At 35.3% G+C, this 17607-nt stretch overlaps 1 protein-coding gene and 1 pseudogene across 1 annotated transcript in view; both read right to left on the bottom strand.

Annotated features, from left to right (window-relative positions):
• LOC148951345 (uncharacterized) overlaps positions 1 to 13266 on the bottom strand; it is a 77926-nt gene extending 64660 nt beyond the window's left edge. Inside the window, exons 1-2 of the mRNA XM_089091074.1 lie at positions 13175 to 13266; positions 6281 to 6575 (exon numbers count right to left, since the gene is read on the bottom strand). Coding sequence (XP_088947200.1) covers positions 6281 to 6575; positions 13175 to 13266 — 387 coding nt within the window. The remainder of the gene's footprint in view (positions 1 to 6280; positions 6576 to 13174) is intronic.
• Positions 13267 to 14590: 1324 nt separating this feature from the next.
• Positions 14591 to 15646, bottom strand: LOC148951344 (uncharacterized; annotated as a pseudogene).
• Positions 15647 to 17607: the final 1961 nt, after the last annotated feature.

Raw genomic sequence — 17607 nt, 5'->3', positions numbered from 1 at the left:
TGATGCTTAAATGAAAGGTTTTCATCGAGAAGAATACCAAGAAATCAGACATATCGTTCCTTAGGTCTACTGAGAGAGCACCTTGAAAGCTGGATATTGGTTAACTCAGGGCACGCCAGAGAAATACGGGAAAAAATTAGAAAACTTGACTTAGCAACATTTAGGGGAAGGCAATTTGCATCAAACCAAAGAACAACTCTCTCAAAAAGGTCAACTAATTTGGGAAGCATCTCAGACTTGGTTCCTACTACAGTACCAAATTAGAAGACTAAGTACCATTTTGCGTACACTATGTTCCTTCCTGTGCTATTTGGGGAGATTACGTTCCTTGGCACCTTTCCAGAGTATAAACTTATGGATTCGCTTGGTTTATGTTCCTTCCTATGCTATTCTAAGGGTTTTTGTTCCTTCCTATGCTATTCTAATGGTTTATGTTCCTTCCCATGCTATTTTAAGTGTTTATGAACCTTAATATGATACTCTTGGGGTTTATGTTCCATCCAAAGCTATTATAAGGGTGTACGTTCCTTCCTATGCTATTCTAAGTGCTTATCCTCATTCCTATGCTATTCCAAGTGTTTATGTTCCTTACTATGATATTCTAAGGGTTTATGTTCCTTCCGCTGCTATTTTAAGGGTTTATGTTCCTTCCTATGCTATTCTAAAGGTTTATGTTCCTTCCTATGCTATTCTAAAGGTTTATGTTCCTTCCTATGCTATTCTAAGGGTTTATGTTCCTTCCTATGCTATTCTAAGGGTTTATGTTCCTTCCTATGCTATTCTAAGGGTTTATTTCTTCCTATGCTATTCTAAGGGTTTATGTTCCTTCCTATGCTATTCTAAGGGATTTTTGTTCCTTCCTATGCTATTCTAGGAGTTTATGTTTCTTCCTATGCTATTCTAAGGGTTTATGTTCCTTCTTATGCTATTCCAAGGGTTTATGTTCCTTCCTATGCTATTCTAAGGGTTTATGTTCCCTCCTATGCTATTCTAAGGGTTTATGTTCCTTCCTATGCTATTATAAGGGTTTATGTTCCCTCCTATGCTATTCTAGCAGTTTATGTTCCTTCCTATGCTATTCTAAGGGTTTTTTTTCCTTCCTATGCTATTCTAAGGGTTTATGTTCCTTCCTATGCTATTCTAAGTGTTTATGTTCCTTCCTATGCTATTCTAGGGGTTTATGTTCCTTCCAATGCTATTCTATGGGACCTCTACACATGATTAAAAACGTTTTGAAACTACATGCTATTTGCTTGCCTTATGTTCCCTTAGTACCTTTCCAAACAAAGTGATAAAAAAACATGTCTAGCAGCTTCGTTCATCGTGATAGTGTATAAGGTTTGAAACCTACGCCCGAGGCACTTCAGTATCACGTGCACATTGCAAAAAGCGAGATTTTTTGGACAATTGCCTTAACTCGAGAGTGGTTTCTTATTAATGCGTCGTTGCTAATTAAAAAATTGAATACTACAATCAGAATTGTTTGATTGACATTTGCAAAAAGGGATAAGGGATTCGCGAAGTAGACTGTATGAACAATCTTATTCGAATAATAAGGGGAAAAACAGAGCTAGATAGCATTTGCGAATTGGATCGTATGAAGATGGAGAAAAAGGGTTAAAGTAATTAGCACTTAAGGTAACCTCAATGGCGTTTGAACAGTGTTGTCAGTTTAAAATAGAGTCTAACGTTATAGTATGCTAAAAAGTTGATACTAAGAGAGATGTAGATGGCAAGAAAAGAATTTTAATAATGGAGAGCTTTACTTCTTTGATGTGTTCTGTATAATACATAAGTGGCGTTTGAACAGTGTTGTCACTTTAAAATAGAGTCTAACGTTATAGTATACTAAAAAGTTGATACTAAGAGAGATGTAGATGGCAAGAAATAATTTTAATAATGAAATTCAGAACAAACCTTAGAAATCCTGGAAAATCAAGTAGTAAGGTGTATGTGAGTACGAACCATCAAGGATCATAAGCACCAACGACCCTAACCAGCAGAGACATCAACCCCCCAAAGGTACCCTATCCCCAAACTCGAAGGGCACCACCCTCCCCTCCAGGTTTTTGGCCCCCTCCCCCCATTTTTTGGATTTTTTTTATTATTTTTTTAACATGATATATTTTTTCAACTTTTTTTTTAATTGTCTTCAAATGAGATAAAACATACTTAAAACAAATAAAAAAAATCATAGTTACATTCTATTGATTTTTCAAAGTTCATTTTGAATTTCTTTCGTTGAAATGCAAGAGTTGGAATATTTCAGTAGTGTTTTGTCCTGTTTTACCTTGTCACACTTACATTTTCATGATTTTTCAAAGTTCATTTTGGATTTCTTTCGTTGAAATGGAAGACTTGGAATATTTCTGTAGTGTTTTGTCGTGGTTTACCTTGTCACACTTACATTCTATTGATTTTGCAAAGTTCATTTTGGATTTCGTTCATTGAAATGCAAGAGTTGGAATATTTCAGTAGTGTTTTGTTATGGTTTACCTTGTCACAGTTACATTCTCTTGATTTTTCAAAGTTCATTTTGGATTTCTTTCGTTGAAATGCAAGAGTTGAATATTTCAGTAGTGTTTTGTTATGGTTTACATTGTCACAGTTACATTCTACTGATTTTTCAAAGTTCATTTTTGAATTTCTTTCGTTGAAATGCAAAAGATGGAATATTTCAGTAGTGCTTTGTTATGGTTTACCTTGTCACAGTTACATTCTATCGATTTTTCAGAGTTCATTTTTGAATTTATTTCGTTGAAATGCTAGAGTTAGAATATTTCAGTAGTGTTTTATTGTACTTTACCTTGTCACACTTACTTTTTCTTGATTTTTCAAAGTTAATTTTGGATTCTTTCGTTGAAATGCAAGAGTTGGAATATTTCAGAAGTGTTTTTTCGTGGTTTATCTTGTCACAGTTACATTTTCTTAATTTTTTAAAGTTCATTTTGGATTTCTTTCGTTGAAATGCAAGAGTTGGAATATTTCAGTAGTGTTTTGTAGTGGTTTACCTTGTCACACTTACATTATATTGATTTTTCAAAGTTCATTTTGGATTTCTTTAGTTGAAATTCAAGAGTTGGAACATTTCAGTAGTGTTTTGTTGTTGTTTACCTTGTCACATTTACATTCTCTTGATTTTTTCATATTTCTTTTTTGAATTTCTTTCGTTGAAATGAAAGAGTTGGAATATTTCAGTAGTATTTTGTTGTGGTTTAGCTTGTCATAGCTACATCCTCTTGATTATTCAATGTTCATTTTGGATTTCTTTCGTTGAAATGCAAGAGTTGGAATATTTCAGTAGTGTCTTGTTGTGGTTTATCTTGTCACAGTTAGTGTCTCATTTTTTTTAAAATTTCATTTTGGATTTCTTGCATAGAACTGCATGATTATGAAAATTTCAGGAGTTTGTTCCTTTGCTAACATTATCAAAGTAAAAGTTGCCTCACTTTTCAAAGCTAATTTTTGATTTCATTAGTCGAAGTTGTAGATTTAGAATGTTCTAGTTGTGTTTTCTTGTGGTTTAACTTGTCATTGTTACATTCTATTGACTTTTTAAAGTTTATTGTGGATTTCTTTCGTTGAAATGCAAGAGATGGAATATTTCGGTAGTGTTTTGCTGTGGTTTACCTTGTCACACTTACATTCTCTTGATTTTTCAAAGTTCATTTTGGAATTTCTTTCGTTAAAATGCAAGAGTTGGAATATTTCAGTAGTGTTTTGTCGTGGCTTACCTTGTCACAGTTACACTCTCTTGATATTTAAAAGTTCATTTTTGAACTTCTTTCGTTGAAATGGAAGAGTTGGAATATTTCAGAAGTGTTTTGTCGTGATTTACCTTGTCACATTTACATTTTGTTGATTTTTCAAAGTTCATTTTGGATTTCTTTCGTTGAAATGCATGAGTTGGAAACAACATTTGTTGGATATATCGGACAAATTTTTTTTTATCAAGGAAATATCTGAATGCGTTTAAGGTATAGTACGAACGGCTTGAAAAAAACACGAAAATTCTATCAGAATGAATAAATTCCTTATCAACATCCGTTGCTGGATATGTCATTATGAAAAAAATTGTAAGTAAGTAAAAAAGTAAGTAAGTAATAAACTCTTTCTTGAATTCACCTCTTGGATATACAATACAGAACTTTAATTCAGGAAATTATGAAAAAAATTTAACAAATTCTTTATTAACATTCATTATCGATTGATGTCGCTTCCTCGACAGACAATACAGATATTTCACAAAATCTAAGTATAGGAGTGATTAAATTCTATATCAACATCTATTTCTCAGATACATAGGAAAAAGTTGACAAAATCTAAGTGTTAGAGTGAATAAATTTTGTTTTATCAGCATCTTTTGTCAGATACATAGGATAAAATTGACAGAATCTAAGTGTCAGAGTGAATATTTTTTTTTTATCAAAATCTTTTGTCAGATACATCAGATAAAATTGAAAGAATCTAAATTACAGAATGAATAATTGCTTTAGAAACATCCTTTATCGGATATTTTTCATAAAATTGACAAATTATAAGTATCAGAGTGACTAAATTATATATCAACAACTCCTTTTAGAATACTTGGGATAAAATTAAAAAAATCTAAGTATCGGAGTAAATAAATTTTTTTATACCAACATCTATTGTCAGATAAATCGAATATAATTGACAAAATCTAAGCATCAGAGTGAATAAATGCTTTATCAGCATCCTTTTTTGAATATATCGGATTAAAGTGACAAAATCAAAGTACCATAGTGAATAAATACATTATGAACATCATTTGTCGGATATGTCAGTGAAAATTGACATGTCGGATAAAATTGACAAAATCTAAGTGTCAGAGTGAATTTTTTTTTCTCAACATCTTTTGTCAGATACCTTAGACCTTAGATCCACCTGTGCCTCCAGAGGCATCCAGGGCATCAAGAAGGAGCCGCCAATCTTCCTGCCGGTTTGCTGCTGCAAGTATGTCCTCCCACTGAGGTTGGATTGATGTGTGCAGGTTACGGAGATCTGTCTGGTACGTTCAACACAGGGTGTTTCTGGGTCTTCCCCTGCGGCGTGGACCCGATGGCTGCCAATGGAGCGCTGCATTTGGTAGTCGGAGATTGTCCATACATAGTACATGGCCAAGGTATCTCCATCGGCGGACTCTTATAATATGTGTCACAAGAGGCTGGCCAGTCTTGTCACGGATGGATTGGTTTGTTATTCTCTGCTGCCAACGGATGTTGAGAATTCTTCTGAGATATGTGTTTTCGAAAGCAAGTATTCTTAGCTCTTGTTCCTGGTTCAGGTGCCAGGTTTCGGCAGCGTAAAGCAGCACTGGCATAACATTGCTATTGAAGAGTCGTAACTTTATCCGTATAGAGAAGCTTTGGGACCCCCACACTTTCCGTAATCTATTGAAGGCCCCATTAGCTTGGCCGATTCTTTTGAGCACTTCTTTTGTGGTCGATCCGGTACTTTCTATTATGCTTCCCAAGTATTTGAAATGGACAACTTGCTCTATGTGTTGGTCTCCGCAAGTGATGCTCAGGGGTGAATCTGTGATAGCCATGCATTTTGTTTTCTCATTATTTATTTTTAGGCCGACATGGCCGCCTCTCTCCCTCACTTTGTCAAGGAGTTCTTGGAGTCTTTGCTTGCATGATTCTAGGACGGCGATGTCGTCAGCGAAGTCTACATCACTCAGGCGTGTTTCTGGATTTAGCTAGATACCGTCTGTGCTTGTACTTCGCAGTATGTAATCAATGAGAATTACGAAAAGTAGCGGTGACAAGACGCAACCTTGCTTAACTCCTGACATAATGCGGAAGAAATGAGTTTGACCATCTGGTGTCTTTACACAGCACTCGCTATCTTCATAAAACGCAACAATCAGTGAAACTATATTTTCAGGGATTCCGTAATGCAGTAGGATCTTCCACAGACTTTGGCGGTCTACTGAGTCAAATGCCTTCTCAAAATTGATAAATATCATATTGATTTTTGAGCGCCATTCTCTGCTTTCTTCCGTCAGTAGCCGTAGAGTGAATATCAAGTCTGCACATGAACGGTTCGGTCTGAATCCATGTTGCTCGTCGCGAAGGTGTCTGTCGAGCTGCGAGCTGATTCTCTGCAGTAAAATGTGCGTCAGCAGTTTGCTAGGTATGGAAAGCATGCAGATTCCTCGCTAGTTGCCTGGGAAGGACGTATCGCCTTTCTTAAAGATCCTCACAAGCGTGCTGCGTTTCCAATCCGAAGGTACTTTAGCGGTCGTCCAGATTACTGCGAACAACGCTGTCCAGAACTTGATGCAGGTCATAACAGTCGCTTTGATCATTTCCGCAGATATCCTGTCTTCGCCAGGCGACTTCCCATTTTTCAGCTTCTTTGCTGCTGCTATAATTTCAGTGGATGACGGCGGATCCGTGCTGATATCTAGGGAAAACAGTGTTGTTGCTGGGATCTCTGGGGGATCCTCTAGTGGAGGTCTATTTAGCAGCTTATCGAAGTGACTGGACCTAACTTCGTTTACGTCAAACTGCTGTGTTAGTAGGCTACCCGCGGTGTCTGTTACTGGTCTATGTTGAATAGAGGATTTCTTTCAAGTAATCTCAGTAGTGATTTTATAGACAGCTCTTGAATCACCTCTCTTCGCCGCCTCTTCTGCTTGCACTTCTTTTCGTTAATGTTAATTTCACTTGTCTTTTCTTTGACACTCTTCTTTACCTCTTTATCTGCGGCTCGGTAGTCATCTTTTCTGAGGATCTGTCGGTTGGGTGTTTGCCTTTGGATGAGGGATGCTTTTCAGATACATCGAATATAATTGACAAAATCTAAGTGTTAGAGTGAATGATTTTTTTATCAACATCCTCTGTCAGATACATCGGATAAAATTGACAAAATCTAAGTATCAGACTGAATTAATGCTTTATCAACATCATTTGTCGGATATGTCGGACAAAATTTTCTTATCAAGGAAATATCTGAATGCGTTTAAGGTATAGTACGAATGGCTTGCAAAAAACACGAAAATACTATCAGAATGAATAAACTCTTTATCAACATCCGTTGTTGGATATGTCATTATGAAAAAAAATTGTAAGTAAATAAGTAAGTAACAAACTCTTTCTTGAATTCACCTTTTGGATACACAATACAGACATTTAATTCAGGAAATTATGAAAAAAAATTGAACAAATTCTTTATTAACATTCATTATCGATTGAAGGCGCTTCCTAGACAGACGATACAGCAATTTCACAAAATCTAAGTATGGGAGTGATTAAATTCTATATCAACATCCATTTCTAGGATACATAGGAAAAAGTTGACAAAATCTAAGTGTTAGAGTGAAGAATTTTTTTTATCAACATCTTTTGTCAGATACATCGGATAAAATTGACAGAATCTAAATGTCAGGGTGAATAATTTTTTTAATCAACATCCTTTGTCAGATACAACAAATAAAATTGACAAAATCTAAATTTCAGAATGAGTAAATGCTTTAACAACATCCTTTATCGGATATGTCAGATAAAATTGTCAAAATCTAAGTATCAGAGTGACTAAATTCTATATCAACATTCTTTTCTCAGATACATAGGATAAAATTGACAAATTCTAAGTGTTAGAGTGAATAAACTTTTTATCAACATCCTTTGCCAGATACATTGGATAAAATTGATAAAATCTAAGTATCAGAGTGAATAAATTCATTATTAACATCCTTTGTCGGATATGTTGGACAAAAATTGACAAAATCTAAGTATCAGATTGAATAATTTTTTTAACAACATCCTTTGCCAGATACATCGAATAAAATTGATGAAATATATGAGTCAGAGTGAATAAATTTTTTTTCAACATCCTTTGTAATACATCAAATAAAATTGACAAAATCTAAATTTCAGATGAATAAATGCTTTAACAACATCCTTTATTGGATATTTCGGATAAAATTGACAAAATCTAAGTATCAGAGTGACTAAATTCTATATCAACATCCTTTTCTCGGATACATAGGATAAACTTGACAGAATCTAAGTTTCAGAGAGAATAAATTCTATATCAAAATCCTTTTTCAGATACATCAAATAAAATTGACAGAATCTAAGTGTCAGAGTGAATAAATTCATTATCAACATCCTTTGTTGGATATGTCGGATAAAATTGACAAAATCTAAGTATCAGATGAATAATTTTTTTTATAAACATCCTTTGCCAGATACATCGAATAAAATTGATAAAATATAAGTATCAGAGTGAATAATTTTTTTATCAACATCCTGTGTCAGAAACATCGAATAAAAATTGACAAAATCTAAATATCAAAATGAATAAAAGCTTTAACAACATCCTTTATCGGATATGTCGGATCAAATCGAAAAAATCTAAGTATCAGTGTGATTAAATTCTACATCAACATCCTTTTCTCGGATACATAGATTAAAATTGACAAAATCTAAGTGATAGAGTGAATATTTTTTTTTATCAACATCCTTTGCCATCCTTTGTATCAAAAGTCGGAAATGTCAAAAACCATAGGTAAGGTTAGGTTAGCTTACGTGCGCGCACGAAAAATCAAGAGAAAAATCAAGAAGAATATAAAAATCAAGAGAATGTAACTGTGACAAGGTAAACTACGACAAAACACTACTGAAATAATCCAACTCTGGTTTTTCAGCTATAGAAATCAAACTTGATAATTGAAAAATTGATAGAGTTCGCTTGTGACTATCTAAACCACGTCAAGACTCAACCTAAATAGCGCAATTATTGATTTTCTATAAATTAAACTCAATATGAACTTTGAAAAATCAAGAGAATTTAACTATGACAAGGTAAACCACGACAAAACACTACTTAAATATTCCAAATCATGCATTTCAAAGAAAGAAATCCAAAATGAACTTTGAAAAATTAATAAAATGTAAGTGTGACAAGCTAAAGAACGACAAAACACGATTGAAATATTCCAACTTCTACATTACAATGGAATAAATCCAAAAAGACTTTTTGAAACATCTATAAAATGTAAGTATGACAGGGTAAACAACGACAAAAAACTACTGAAATATTCCAACTCTTGCATTTCAATGAAAGAAATCCAAAATGAACTTTGAAAAATCAAGAGAATGTAACTGTGACAAGGTAACCCACAACAAAACACTACTGAAATATTCCAACTCTTGCATTTCAACGAAAGAAATCCAAAACGAACTTTGAAAAATCAAGAGAAAGTAAGGGTGACAAGGTAAAGCACAACAAAACACTACTGAAATATTCTAACTCTAGCATTTCAACGAAATAAATTCAAAAATGAACTCTGAAAAATCGATAGAATGTAACTGTGACAAGGTAAACCATAACAAAGCACTACTGAAATATTCCATCTTTCGTATTTCAACGAAAGAAATTCAAAAATGAATTTTGAAAAATCAATAGAATGTAACTGTGATAATGTAAACCCTAACAAAACACTACTGAAATATTCCAACTTTTGCTTTTCAACGAAAGAAATCCAAAATGAACTTTGAAATATCAAGAGAATGTAACTGTGACAAGGTAAACCATAACAAAACACTACTGAAATATTCCAACTCTTGCATTTCAACGAAAGAAATCCAAAATGAACTTTGAAAAATCATGAGAATGTAACTGTGACAAGGTAAACCACGGAAAAACACTACTGAAATATTCCAACTCTTGCATTTCAACGAAAGAAATCCAAAATAAACTTTGAAAAATCAAGAGAATGTAACTATGATTTTTTTTGTTGTGTTTTAAGTATGTTTCATCTCATTTGAAGATATGTAAAAAAAGTTGAAAAAATATATCATGTTAAAAAAAATAATAAAAAAATAAACAAAAACTAAATTAAAAAAATACAAAAAAATGGGGAGAGGGGGCAAAAAGCTGGAGAGGAGGGGGCGCCCTTTGAGTTTGGGGATAGGGGACCTTTGGGGGGTTGATGTCTCTGCTGGTTAGGGTCGTTGGTGCTTATGATCCTTGATGGTTCGTACTCACATACACCTTACTACTTGATTTGCAAGGATTTCTAAGGTTTGTTCTGAATTTCATTACTAAAATTCTTTTCTTGCCATCTACATTTATATTAGCATCAACTTTTTAGTATACTTTAACGTTAGAATCTATTTTTAACTTAAAACACTGTTCAAACGCCACTTGTGTATTATACAGAACACATCGAAGAGGTAAAGCTATCAATTATCAAAATTCTTTTCTTACAATCTACAGCTCTCTTAGTATCAACTTTTTAGTATACTATAACGTTAGGCTCTATTTTAAACTGACAACACTGTTCAAACGCCATTGAGTTTACCTTAAGTGCTAATCACTTTAACCCTTTTTCTCCACCTTCATACGATCCAATTCGCAAATTTTATTTAGCTCTGTTTTTTCCATATTATTCAAATAAGGTCGTTCATACAGTCCAATTCACGAATCCCTTATCCCTTTTTACAAATATCAATCAAAAATTTCTGATTGTAGTATCCAATTTCTTAATTAACAACGATTTATAAATAACAAACTACTCTCGAGTTCAGCAATTGTCCAAAAAATCTCGCTTTTTGCAATGTCCACGTGAAACTGAAGTGCCTCAGGCGTAGGTTTCAAACCTTATACACTGTCACGATGAACGAAGTTGCTAGACATGTTTTTTTTATCGCTTTGTTTGGAAAGGTACCAAGGGAACATAAGGCAAGCAAATAGCATGTAGTTTCAAAACGTGTTTAATCACGTGTAGAGGTCCCATAGAATAGCATTGGAAGGAACATAAGCCCTTAGAATAGCATAGGAAGGAATATAAACCCTTAGAATAGCATAGGAAGGAACATAAACCCTTAGAATAGCATATGAAGGAACATAAAACCTTAGAATAGCATAGGAAGGAACATAAAACCTTAGAATAGCATAGGAAGGAACATAAACCCTTAGAATAGCATAGGAAGGAACATAAACCCTTAGAATAGCACAGGAAGGAACATAAACTCTTAGAATAGCATAGGATGGAACATAAACCCTTAGAATAGCGTAGTAGGGAACGTAAGCCCCTAGAATAACATAGGAAGTAATATAAACCCTTATAATAGAATAGGAATGAACTATAATACGTATAAGTTCCAAGTAAGTAACGTTAACCTTTAGAGTAGTACAGGAAGTAATGAAAAACCGAAAACTAGAATATAAAGGAACATAAACCCTTAGAATAGCAGCGGAAGGAACATAATCCCTTAGAATAACATAGGAAGTAACATAAACGCTTGGAATATCATAGGAAGTAACATAAACCCTTAGAATAGCATAGGAAGGAACATAAACACTTAGAATAGCATTGGAAGTAACATAATCTACCCTTAGAATAACATAGGAAGGAACATAAACCCTTAGAATAGAATAGGAAGGAACATAAACCCTTAGAATAGCATAGGAAGGAACATAAACCCTTAGAATAACATAGGAAGGAACATAAACCAAGCAAATCCATAAGTTCATGCTCTGGAAAGGTGCCAAGGAACGTAATCTCCCCAAATAGCACAGGAAGGAACATAGTGTACGCAAAATGGTACTTAGTCCTCTACTTACCAATGGTACTGTCATCAGCAAAAATAATGGGAGTGTCCACATCCTGAGATCATGGATTTTTTTTAGCATAGAAAGATTCAGGATGACATAGGCGACAGCACACTGTAGGTTTTTGATTCTTAACCGCAACTATAAGGTCATTAACATAAATCAAAAACAGAAACGGTCCAAGAACAGAGCCTTGAGGAACACCAAACTCAACTTCAGACGAATAGCGGGAAAGGGAGTCTACGGATATAGTTCTGCCTGACAAATAGGAATCAAACCAAGCATGAGCCTGTCCTCTTACACCATTGTTTGATAGCTTATACAGCAGAATCTCATGAGTTAAAGAGTCAAAAGCCTTACGGACATCTAGGAATATAGCTGCAGGAATCAAACCAGAGTCAAGCGCGGTGTGGAAAAATTCAAAAGAGTTCCACACGCATGCTCCGTAGAATGTTTCGCTCAGAAGCCAAACTGAAAATCATGAAAAAATCTTTTAGCCTCTAGACGGGAAAGCATGGTCTTTTCAAAAATTTTGCTAAAAGCAGACAGCAAAGATATAGGACGATAATTGGCTGGATCACTTCTTGGTCCACCTTTATATAGAACAATTACTCTAGCTCGCTTAAGAAAACTGGGGAAAATCCCATTTTCAAAATAAAGATTTATAAGCTTTGTCAATGGAGAAATGACTGAAGGAAGAATGAATTTAAATACCATAGTTGGAATAAAGTCAGGGCCAGACGACGAAGAACCCTTCAAGCTATTTACAATCCTGGCTACTTCAACAACAGAAGCAGGATATAACACCATCGATTTGAGACAAGGCGGACCAAGATAAGATTTGTAATCTGGTTGTGACTGTGAAGACCTGACTGAAGAAGCAGTGGTTTTCCCAATATTTGAAAAATAAGATGTAAGTGCTTCTTGAACAGATGAAATACCCTCAACAATCATATCACTAACTACAATAATTGGAGGGATAGAAGGAGCCTGAGAAGAACGCGTCAGGACGGACTTGATCACTTGCCAGGTTTTTAGAATATCTCTCCCACAATCCGAGAACTTTTTGGGATAATAAAGGAATTTAGCCTTTTGCCATAAAGAACTGAAAACATTCCTGTAATGTTTGAATCGCTGAAGACGTTCAGCACTCAAAGATTACTTTGCTGCCTTAAAAGCTTTGCAAAGATTATTTTTTCTTCTCCAACTCTTTAGAAGACCAGTGGTCATCCATGGGTTAAGAGGAATAGATCTTTTTGAGCTAGAAGTAGAAGGAGACAGAGCACATACGTGAAAAATAAACTCCTTTACTGACTCATAAAAGGAATCAAACTTTGAACAGAAATCATTATCCTCACCAAAAATATTCCATGGCTTCTCAGCTAAATGAGATCTAAGGCGGATCATTTCATTCAAACCAAACCTAAAAGAAGCTGAAGCAGATGCTAGAGTGTCCCTATTCAATGTATTTTCAAGGATAAAACTAGAAAAAACAGGACAATGGTCTGAAACATCACTCACTACAACAGAATTTTGGAACAAATTAAGAGACGAAAAAATATTATTAATCAAAGATGCTGACGCATCAATTACACGTGTCGGAATACAGGTTGTTGGTAGAACCCCAGCAGCGAGCATATCTGAGAGAAAATCGACCGTAGTAGAGGAAGCCATGTCAATTAGATTTAAGTTAAAGTCTCCCATGGACGTCTGCCTATTAAATCCAAGACCTCATCAAGGACCTGAAGAAAAGAAGGGACTGATACACTGGGAGATCTATAAACATTACCAATTATCAAATCTTATTTTTTAAATTAATTTCAATAAACTGGGATTCAAAAACCCCTTCGTCATTCCTTGACAGATCGCTTCGAACAATATAGGGAAAAATGTCAGAAATATACAGTCCACCCTTTGCCATCCTTCTGCGACTAGGTATATTTAAAATCATTCCATTGCTAGAATTAAGAAAAGTTTCACATAATCCGATAACGTCGGGTTACCCATCAAAAACTATCTGCCTCAACTGATCAATCGATGAGCATAGACCCTGAGTATCAAGGAGGCACTCTTGTGCCTCTTTAAAGAGGCGACCCACCTCAATGTTAAGTGATTTCCGGTCCTAGCGGTCACAGAGAGACAGCGGTGATCGCATTTTGTAGCCCAAGCTCCAACTAAGAAACGTGCAAAATTTCACCCCCCTCTGACTTTATCTTCATGGGTAAAAGTGAGCCGGAAGTTTCGACCCTCCGACCACAGCCTCCCTTTAACGTTGTCTGATTTGGCTGAAATTTAGAGGTTAAGCTTTCCTAGGGCCCGGGAGCTTATCCTCGCAATTTCAGCTCAATCCGATTTGTTTTCCAAAAAACAAATATAGCCACTTAAAGTTCATTTCTTTTTTTTATCAGCCCCGCCTACAGGCCACAGTTGGCAACGGATCCGGGTGATTGAGGACTCATTTGAAGAGGAATTTGACCTTTTAGGGCCTTTTGACATTTTCAGACCGAAAAAATTATCCCCCGAATTAACATTTACGAAAAACCTCGTTTTCCTATAAGAGCCCATGTTAATTTTCCCCACCATAGCCCCCCTTTAACGTTGTCCGATCGGGCTGCAATTTGGAGGATAAGTTTTCCTGGGGCCTGGGAGCTTATCCTCAAAATTTCAGCTCAATCCGATCCTTCCGTCCCTATTTTCCAAAAACCAAATATCAAGTTTTGTGGGGATTTGCTTGCGTCAAAAATAGATAATAGATATATATATATATATATATATATATATATATATATATATATATATATATATATATATATATATATATATATATATATATATATATATATATATATATATATATATATATATATATATATATATATATATATATATATATATATATATATATATATATATATATATATATATATATATATATATATATATATATATATATATAAAAGACGAAAACGAAAAGAAACAAACAAACAAATCATAACTTCTAATAGTAAATGCAATCAGCAATAGACCCTATTTTCTTTATTGCTGACCCTACACTAGGCTTTGCCAATATCTGACCCTGATCTGACCACGCATTACGCGGACCTTAAATGTCTTTAGCCGCATTCAGAATGTCCTGGCGACGCTTTGCTAGGGACTCCGATATAAAAATACCAGTAGATGCAAGTCTAGCTTTTGCTTTAAACACTATTCGGGCTATATCTTTGCTAGAAAATTTAACAATGATCGGAGCAACTCTAGTAGAACTTTCTTCAGTCTGTGGGGCCTGATTATTCAGGCGGAGATGGTAAACATTGATCAGATCAGAAGGCGAGAGTTCAGTCAGGGACATTTTGCTGTTCAGAATTTGAAGTATTGCCCTGCGACTTTCCACACTGGGTAACTGTTTGATCCCTTGAAATACAAGGCTGTCGAGTAGGGACTCCTGATCAAAATCATCCAGCTTTGTTTCAATTCGAATTATTCTGTCATCGAGGTTCTCAATTTGAGTTCTCAGACCCTTTAAAGCCTGCTCAATTTCTGCAAACTTCAGATTAAACTCGAGTGTGATTGCATCATGAACCTGGCTGATTATTAGTTCAGCAGGCTGTTTTATTGACCTTGAACCATTAAACTTTTCAGTCCTTTTCTGTGTAATATTGCCAAGCAAATCACTTTTTGTCTTCTCTAGCTGGGCTTCAGTAGCTACTAGTTGCTCATAAATTTGGGCAATGCTGGAAGATACCAAGGTGGACATAACTTTACCTCTAGCTTTCAAGGCTAAAATTGTCTTCGAAAGAGTCTGATAAATTTCAGGAGTATTTGCAAGGTCGGCAAATGCTTTTTTAACAGCAGGTGAGGATGAATCAGTCGTTTTTGGGTCGTATTTTTGAAGATTCGCATCAATGAGCCTGAATTCATCGTAACTTCCGTAGCAAAAAACGAGGTACGTAGGCTTCCCTTTTGATTCCTTTCCAGTCTGAATAACTCTTACTGGCCAAAGGGGGTAGTTATTGAATTTAGCCAGCGCAACATCAAACTGCTCGAAACGCTGCATGATTATTAAAAATCTAATTAGAATACGCCGATAAACAAGACAAAAAGACTTATCTTTAAGTGAGGGCCGAGCCTCACTAATGCATCCGAGTGGATTTCAAATCCAACCTGTGTGAAGTCTGGCCACCTGCCTTTGCTGCACGGTACTGACAGTGCACGTTAACGCACACGCCTTAAAACTGCCAATTTTACACTAAAAAAGTCCTTCTAAATAAGATAAACTAATCAAATATAGTCAATAACAATCCAAAAATCCAAGTTATCAGCTATCAATACAATAAACAGCTGATTTATCGGGATGCACTCAGTCGCAATTGCGCAATATAACAAAGCATAAAACTTAATCCGATTGGCTTCAAAAAACTAGTTCTATTTCAAAAAATTCTATTTCAAAATCCTTCCTATTTCAAGAAAGGGAGGAAACACCCCCAGAAAATCAAGTGATCTTAATGAAAACCACACCATCAGATTCAGCATACGAGAGATCCCTATTGTAGAGGTTTCGACCTCCTGCATACATAAATGTAGAATTTTTTGTTTTTTTTGCCAGAAGAAAGATCACTGAAGTGTGTTAACTTCTTTTTTCTAGGGGTAAATGCATCGAACCAGTGATCCTAGAATGTCAGGAGAGGGCTCAATTGATCGAAAATCAAAAGTTCTAGCGCCCTTTTAAGTGACCAAAAATGTAGCCCCCTATTGTAGGGCAGCTAGCCCCCTCCTACGCCCTTTCCCCCCAAAGTTACCTGATTGAATTTATGAGATAGCCTGTTTGTTCAGCATAGACGAAAGATCTAATATCCATATCTTTGATGGTGAGTAGACCACCCACAGTCAAGGCCATATCCAAGGGGTAGGGTCGAACCCCCTCCCCCCGAAAGGTTTGTCCGACTCGTAAAATCGAAACAAAAAGAATATAAACAAATTTTTATGTATTTTCTTTTTTTGTAAACCCCTTCCCTCCAAAAAGAAAAATATCCTAGATACGTACTTGTTCATAGCCCCCGAGGGAAGGGCTGCAAGCTATGAACTTAGCCCATGCTATTGAAGGCTATTGGTTATTTACCGATAGTGTTGGAGGAATTTTTCGTGGGATAAGGGAATTTTCACTGGAGGGGGCTGGATTTCCCGGCATTGTTTAAAAAACGATTAGAAATTTAAAAAAGTTTTTTCAACTAAAAGTAAGGAGCAACATTAAAACTTAAAACGAACAGAAATTATTACGTGTATGAGGGGGATTGTCCCCTCTTCAACACCTCGCTCTTCACACTGAAGTTTTTTTAGATTTCTTTTTTAAGACAGCTTATTATTCTAATTTAACGGTCTATGTGTTCGGTTTAAGTTTTAGCAATGCTTCTTACTTTAAGTTGCAAATCTGTTTAATGAATTTAATTTCTTTATGGACGAATGCGTATACCTCTGATTTCTGGGAGGCTAATTATGTATTTTCATAAAGACTTTAAATCCATTGACTCATTCAGAATTTTTCACTCGATAGCATTTTGGTTCTTTCCTGGCGAAAATTGTTGCTCCATAAATTAGCTGAAAAATATTTTTTTGTGCATGGTAGTGACGTTCTTCAAGAAAATTTAGGGCAGGGAATGTAGTTGTTGATGTCCAGCGGGGGGGGGGGGTTAATTTATCGTTTTTTCGATTTCTTTCTATGAAGAGACAAAAAAAATATTTTTTCGATGAAAAAATACTCCGAAAAGGTATTTCTCAAATCTGGGGTGGGGGCAAATATTTTGGAGGCAGAAGCTCCCCTGTCCGCTCAATTGACGCTTTTGGTGCATGGCCTGGTTTGCTTAAAAGGTACACTAGAGCTTTCAGCATCCGTTTGAATAGGCATTCTACCGATATTTCACAACCACTTTATGTTTCTACTTAGTAAATGTTAACTTAAAAAACGCAACTTTTCCGTGAAAAGTAAATAGGGAATTTTAAACTTAAGACGAGCCCAAATTA

The sequence above is a fragment of the Artemia sp. Qi Xiang Cuo genome, chromosome 6 (genome assembly GCF_049724085.1).
Source record: "Artemia sp. Qi Xiang Cuo chromosome 6, ASM4972408v1, whole genome shotgun sequence".
Taxonomy (NCBI): Eukaryota; Metazoa; Arthropoda; class Branchiopoda; order Anostraca; family Artemiidae; genus Artemia; species Artemia sp. Qi Xiang Cuo.
Note: the sequence above shows the minus strand (reverse complement) of the source record. Positions and strands in the feature narration are given on the sequence as shown.